The sequence below is a fragment of the Epinephelus moara genome, chromosome 4, assembly GCF_006386435.1.
Source record: "Epinephelus moara isolate mb chromosome 4, YSFRI_EMoa_1.0, whole genome shotgun sequence".
Classification (NCBI taxonomy): domain Eukaryota; kingdom Metazoa; phylum Chordata; class Actinopteri; order Perciformes; family Serranidae; genus Epinephelus; species Epinephelus moara.
The window spans coordinates 45,482,980-45,490,158 of NC_065509.1; the positions used below are offsets into that span (position 1 = coordinate 45,482,980).

The following is a 7,179-nucleotide window of genomic DNA, read 5'->3' on the forward strand; positions in this document are numbered from 1 at the left end:
AGGAGCAGCTGTGGGCTCTTTGCTGCACGTCACCTCATCTCTCTCTGGCTCTTATGCTTTATCCGTTCTGTTTATGTTTCTCATCAAACATCAGCTCACAAACGCTCCTGATTTAAATTTGTCGGTTCTTTATTTTCTTTAATCATTACATGTTTATTTTCTTTGTTTATTTATTTATTTTTACTATAGGTTAGGTTTATTATTACAAAACTGTTATATTTGTTATCTTCACTATTTATTTGAATATACTGTGTATTTAATTTGTGTCACTGTTTATAATGAACCTTTCATCCGCTTGTATTTGTACGTGTATTTTTCCTTTCTTAAAATCTATTTCTTTATGCACAGATGTAAATGTTCATTTATCTAACATGATGTCATTTCACTGAGCGTCTTTCAATAAAACATCTTTAGAAAAGTCTCAAAGACTAAATAAAGTTCTGATTTAAGACGGAGAAGTTTAAACATGTTTTTGCGTCACAGAGTCTGATCTGTGTTTCTGGTGTTTAAACTCTAAACAGGTCTGAAAGTGATTCAGACCAAAGTCTGAGCCGATCAGCTGATCAGAGACAAAGCGGTGATGTTTGAACTGACCGCTGGTTCCCAGGAAGAGCAGGACCAGGATCCAGTACATCCAGAAGAGCAGGAGGGCGAGGAAGGTGACGAAGGGCTGCAGGGTGAGGAGGGGGAGGTGGATGAAGACTTTTCCCGCCACGTGGAACAGAGCGATGGTCAGAGCCACTCGTTTCCTCATGAAGAGCATCAGCAGCAGCAGGATGATCTGAAACACACAGGAACAGGAAGTGTGTCGGTGTTTACCCGGACTGTGAACAGGTCACATGATGACATCATCAAAACGTCTTGAACCCAGAGAATCAGCAGGAAACCGACAACAGCGTCAGAGTTACAGTGTTCCTACAGCTGGAGGCCACTTAGATAGAAGACTTTTTAAGACTTTTTAAAGCCACTTAGGATGAAATTTAAGACAGAACTAGACTCCCCGCCCTGTGGTTGTATGACTCCGCCCACCAGTCCACCCTGTGGTTGTATGACTCCGCCCACCAGCCCACTCTGTGGTTGTGTGACTCCGCCCACCAGCCCACCCTGTTGTTGTATGACTCCGCCCACCAGCCCACCCTGTGGTTGTGTGACTCCGCCCACCAGCCCACCCTGTTGTTGTATGACTCCGCCCACCAGCCCACCCTGTGGTTGTGTGACTCCGCCCACCAGTCCACCCTGTGGTTGTATGACTCCGCCCACCAGTCCAGTGTCTATGACAGTCTCCATCCATGTCAGTGAAAACATGGATGCTTCACACACAGAAGATCTATACAATCAGCACAGTTTCAAGATTAGAGTCACCAATTCAGTATCTGACCAAATGTCTCCCCTTCTGTTCCTGAGATATGACGTTAAAACATGATGATGTCACAGTCTAGCTGACCTTTGACCTTCATTATTTTATCCTGTTAGACATTTGTGTCAAGTTTGGTCATGATTAGTGAATGAATTCTTGAGTTATGGACAAAAACATGTTTTGTGAGGTCACAGTGACCTTTGACCACAAAATGCTGTTTTGGTGATGTGTTTAATGTGCTGGTCGAAGGAGAGGGACTGATCGAGAATGATGCCAAGATTTCGAATGTGAGGGCAGGTGGATACTGTGGAGCCGTCGATGTTGAGTGGGTGGCAGTGGAGTTTGTCTTGATAGAGATGAGGATATCATCGGCGAAGCAGTGGAACTGGAGACCATGATGATGGATTATGTGACCAGGTACAGGATGAAGAGGAGGGGACCAAGAACTGAACCTTGGGGGACACCTTGGGGGAGGGGAGCAGTGGGGGATTTGCAGCTATTGATGGAGATGAACTGAAGTCTGATTTGAGATATGATTTGAACCAGTTGAGAGCAGTGCCAGTGATGTTAAAGAAAAAAAAACAAAAAAAACAACCAACATGACTCACTGGGACAATTTGGCCCTAATGTTTATGACTTTTTGGTGCCATGGTGAAGGCGAGGGTGGAACAGAATTAGGAATTATTTTGTTGGTGTTTGTTGGTGAGTTTTCTTGCCTTAATTCCCATCGTGCTGAGTTTGAAAAATTTCTTAGGCATAAAATGCACCACGACTTGTTGCACCTCCTTCACTGATTCCAGCCACGAAATCCTGGTTAAATATCTCGTTTCGTTGAATTTGCACAGTTCCCCGTGTCGTCCAAGGGACAGAGACTAGTTTACAGACAGAGGAGCCTCTGAGCGTCCAACAGTGTTGTTGCTTCTGCTGTTCTGATGTGATGTCATCATGTGAGAGGCATTCAGGAAATTTACAGTAATGTTGATTAATGTGTACTGTCCTTTTTATGAATAAAATAAACTGAAACTGAAATGATATAAAGAAAAATACCAATAGTTTGAGATTTTACAACAGAAGAAGAAAAAAGATTCTAAAATCCTGCCTCCCATGTCTCAACATTTTAAGACTTGAAAGACTGATTAAAGACATTTTAATCCTAATTACAGCCTCATTTTTAGATTAACAGGATCTACTGTAACGATCTATAGCGGATGGTCTGAGGTGCATTATGGGACGTGGTCACCTCCTCTCTGTTGGTTAAATGTTACACAGGCTGGGCGCAGAGTAAAACATGAGGAGCACAGGGGCTGAATTTAGTCCCTAAATTATTCAGAGGTGTGTTTTGGGCGTAACATGAATAAGGACAAACATGTTTGTAACAGTGGGTATGCTTACGGTGAAGACGGTGGCAGCGACGGCGTAGACGAGCAGTGCCTGTCCGCTGTCTCTGATGGCCTCCTCCTTCACCTCCTCCTTCACTTTAGGTGTGGTGTCGTTCCCGTACAGCCGGTGGTCGATGTAGAGCCACCAGAGGACACTGGTCCCCGCTGGACAAAGATACAACAGGGTTTTAACACACAGTGAAACCAGGTCAAAGTTTCAGCTACGTAAACAGGAAGTGACCTCACCAAGGGATCCAAGGACGACCAGCGAGGTGAGGATCCAGACGAGGACGGCCGAGATGTAACGAATGATCACCATGAGGATCATGGACAGGACTGACAGACAGACAGACAGACAGACAGACAAAGAGTAATCATTAAAAACCTGCTAAATTTGATTTAAGATCAGGTCGTGATGTAAATATGAATCCTTCATCATCATCATCATCATCATCATTAACAGGAATTAAACCAAAATCAGTGATGATGTAAAAGCTGTGTGACTTGTCTCTTTAAGGTTCTCACCCAGAGCGAGCACACACAGGCCGATGATGATCTCTTTACTGGCGGCGACGCCGGCGATCAGTCGGTGCAGAACGCTGTTATCACTCACAAACGTCACCACCGCCTCCGCAAACTTCGCATAGCAGGAAATGTCCACCGGAGTGCAGCGGTTAAACACTGGCAACGGCTTACTGAGGACGCAAAGAGGTCAGAAAGGTCAAAGGTCACAGAGGTCAGAGGAAGGACATTGAAGTGGTGGCGGTGGAGCTAGACATACCTGGGTGGAACAGGAAGTTTAGGACATTTAGAGAACCTCTCGGGTAGACCGGGATATTTATGACCTGCTAACTCGTATGAACACAACTCCGAACCTGAAACAGAAACCCAGAGAGACAGATGTGATGACATCATCAGTTTGTTTTTACCTGCTGAAACCAGGTGTGACTGAACAAAAGTCAGAGCGTCTTTACCTTCTCTAACCGAACAGTCTCTATGCTAAGTTCTTTATGCTAAATTAAGCTAGCTGTTTCCCCATTTCCAGCTGCTAAGCTAACATAGCTGTTTCCCCATGTTTCCATTCTTTATGCTAAGCTAAGCTAAGCTAACAGTTGCTGGCTGTAGCTCTATATGTTTAGTGTTTATTAAATGTTCGACTGTTCCTTTAGAGGACACAGACACTCAGCAGCCTGACTGCTGTGACTGACTGTGGACAAAATAATAGAAACGCCTCAGTGACAGAGACGTCTTTCACGAACATGATGTCTGCTGTCATGTTTCAGACAGTGGACACAGTCACAGCGTCCATGATGGAGGACAAACGGAGACGAGTGGCACCAGCTGAACACACAGCTTAATGCTGCCTTTGTTACTGTACTCTGTGTGTGTGTGTGTGTGTGAGTGTGTGTGTGGACGGTACTGTACACTGACGGTGTGTCAGGTCACACGTCTGCAGACATTAAATCATCGCCATGACGTGACGGCGAGAACCGTCAGTCTGTCCGTCCAGTTCGACCCAGTGCAGACCTGTCTCAGTACAGGGAGGAGAACCCTTTACTGTCCTGCTGTTAGCCTTCTGCTAACTGAAGCTAAAGGCTAACAGCTGCAGCTTCATATTTCTGTAGCTAATGTTAGTTAGAGCCTTGAATCACAGTGTGTCCTCCGCCTCACTCCCCGCCGCTACAGACCACCTCACCAGGAGGAGAGCAGGCAGCAGCTCCAGAGATCAAACCCCAGCTCAGAGGACGGACAGCCCCAACTCCCCCCTGGATCAGCAAACTTTCTGTTGCTGCTGTTACACAGGTTAGACCTGACGCTGTGACATCCAGCGCTGGGGGGTTTGATCTGGCCAAATTCGAGCCGCCAACTAAAGGTCTGTCTCCAGAGCTGTCGCCCACTCCTGGTGAAACAGTCCACAGTGGTGGGGAGTGAGGCGGAGGGAGCGTGGGGCAGCTAGCAGCTTATTCTAGCCTGGGTTACTGTATGTAGCACATGCATGTGCTCATGGTCACCTGGTGGGCGGAGCTTCGTATCAACAGAGAGAGGGTGTATTTTAAAATTCTGCTTTTTCTGTTTTACAGGAATGAAAACTGATTTTTTTTGTTTAACAAAACACCTGATTATAATTTAACAAAATATTACGTCCTGACAGACGTGAACTTTCATTTTAACTTAAAATATTTTTATAAAACTAAAACAGTTAAATTTAACACTGTAGATAAACAAATGTTCCTGGTCTGATAACAATAAACTCTCACTCTAACATTTCCCATCAGCTCCAGAGTGAGCAGGATTTAACCCCAGCCTGTTCAGATGAGTCATGTGACCTGTTCAGATGAGTCATGTGACCTGTGACTCACCGTTGAGCATGGCGAACCTCTTGAGGTCCTGGTAGGTCTTGAGCTCCTCGCTGGGACACAGAGACACACACAGAGCCATGGACTTTATCTTCCTCTGCACGATGTCAATGTTACAGGGATCCAGGAAGAAGACGAACCTGCAGGACACACAGAGGACAGGAAGGTCACTAAAGGTCACAGAGGGTCACCAAAGGTCACTGATAACCAGGTCACTGGTCAGGGGCCCTGGAGGTCTGAAGCCTCGGTGCATTCAGGGGCCCTGGAGGTCTGAGGCCTCGGTGCGTTCAGGGCCCCTGGAGGTTTGAGGCCTCGGTGTGTTCAGGGCCCCTGGAGGTCTGAGGCCTCGGTGGGTTCAGGGCCCCTGGAGGTTTGAGGCCTCGGTGGTTTCAGGGCCACTGGAGGTCTGAGGCCTCGGTGCGTTCAGGGGCCCTGGAGGAGAATGTCAGAATTTGGACGTGGGAGAAAACTAACAAAGACTCTGTAGTGAAAACCCTCCACATTCTTCTTCCTACAACAACAACAATCTGTGATCAGCTGATACACACCTTTTGACAACACACACACACACACACACACACACACACACACACACACACAAACACACAAACACACACACACACACACACACACACACACACACACACACACACACACACAGATCACCCGTGCAAACTCTTTGATGTCAGAAACAGATTGTCAGTCGGCCAGAGTTACAAACGTGGTCACATGTCTAATCACAAACTGTTTGTTTAAAGGGCAAAGAATACTGTCAGGTGATTGGATGAACCATCTGTTTATCACCATCTATCACAGGATGACTTCAGCCAATCAGATCAACCCGCCGACCAGCAGAGTAAATTAACCTCTTTGTTAGAAAAGTAAAAACATCTTTTCCATCACGAGAAACCTTCAGTGCTGTGTGACTGCAGCAGCCACGCTAACCTCTTCAGTCGCCTCTCTGTGTCGTCACGCACACCTAATCCCCGCCCACAGCTGACAGTAGCTCCTCAGAGGACACTGATTGGTCCAAACCACACAAACGCATCACCTGAGCCTGACAAGATGGATTCTCTCGTGACCTTGTGACATCACAACAGAATCCAGCTTCTGTGCAAAGTCACCACAACAAGGTCACAGGGTCACACTGACACTCAGGAGTTATGGTCACTGCAGGAGCACATTAACATTACACAGTGCAGGGGACATATGAACCTACTTCCTGTCGGTGTGGTCGAGGCCGCTCAGTCGGACGCCTTCGATCTGCTCGTTGCGTTGACCACACGTGTTGCCATAGCTGTCGTATCCGAAAACAAGGCGAGCGGCGCCGCCGGTGACGATGGTGAAGCCGCAGATGCTGCCCTGCAGGACGCAGACACCGATACTGTTAGTCATCTGATATGTCAAGGTTTTACCAGATATTAAAGAGATATGATGATATGATGATATAATCATATGAACATGTGTTATCAGATATATGATCATATAAACATGTATTATCAGATATATGATCATATAAACATGTGATATCAGATATATGATCATATAAACATGTGATATCAGATATATGATCACATAAACACGTGTTATCAGATATATGATCATATAAACGTGTTATCAAATATATGATCATATAAACAATTGTTATCAGATATATGATCACATAAACATGTGTTATCAGATTGATGATCATATAAACATGTATTATCAGATATATGATCATATAAACATGTATTATCAGATATATGATCACATAAACACGTGTTATCAGATATATGATCACATAAACACGTGTTATCAGATATATGATCATATAAACGTGTTATCAGATATATGATCATATAAACACGTGTTATCAGATATATGATCATATAAACACATGTTATCAGATATATGATCACATAAATACGTGTTATCAGATATATGATCATATAAACGTGTTATCAGATATATGATCATATAAACATGTGTTATCAGATATATGATCACATAAATACGTGTTATCAGATATATGATCATATAAACATGTGTTATCAGATATATGATCATATAAACATGTGTTATCAGATGTATGATCATATAAACA

General features: G+C 44.6%; 1 protein-coding gene across 1 annotated transcript in view; it reads right to left on the minus strand.

Annotated features, from left to right (window-relative positions):
- Positions 1 to 426: 426 nt before the first annotated feature.
- LOC126388856 (choline transporter-like protein 1) overlaps positions 427 to 7,179 on the minus strand; it is a 13,568-nt gene continuing 6,815 nt past the window's right edge. The window contains exons 3-9 of the mRNA XM_050042183.1: positions 6,313 to 6,455; positions 5,097 to 5,233; positions 3,518 to 3,611; positions 3,262 to 3,431; positions 2,983 to 3,072; positions 2,750 to 2,901; positions 427 to 781 (exon numbers count right to left, since the gene is read on the minus strand). Of these exons, the coding sequence (XP_049898140.1) occupies positions 461 to 781; positions 2,750 to 2,901; positions 2,983 to 3,072; positions 3,262 to 3,431; positions 3,518 to 3,611; positions 5,097 to 5,233; positions 6,313 to 6,455 (1,107 nt within the window). The 3' untranslated portion in view covers positions 427 to 460. The remainder of the gene's footprint in view (positions 782 to 2,749; positions 2,902 to 2,982; positions 3,073 to 3,261; positions 3,432 to 3,517; positions 3,612 to 5,096; positions 5,234 to 6,312; positions 6,456 to 7,179) is intronic.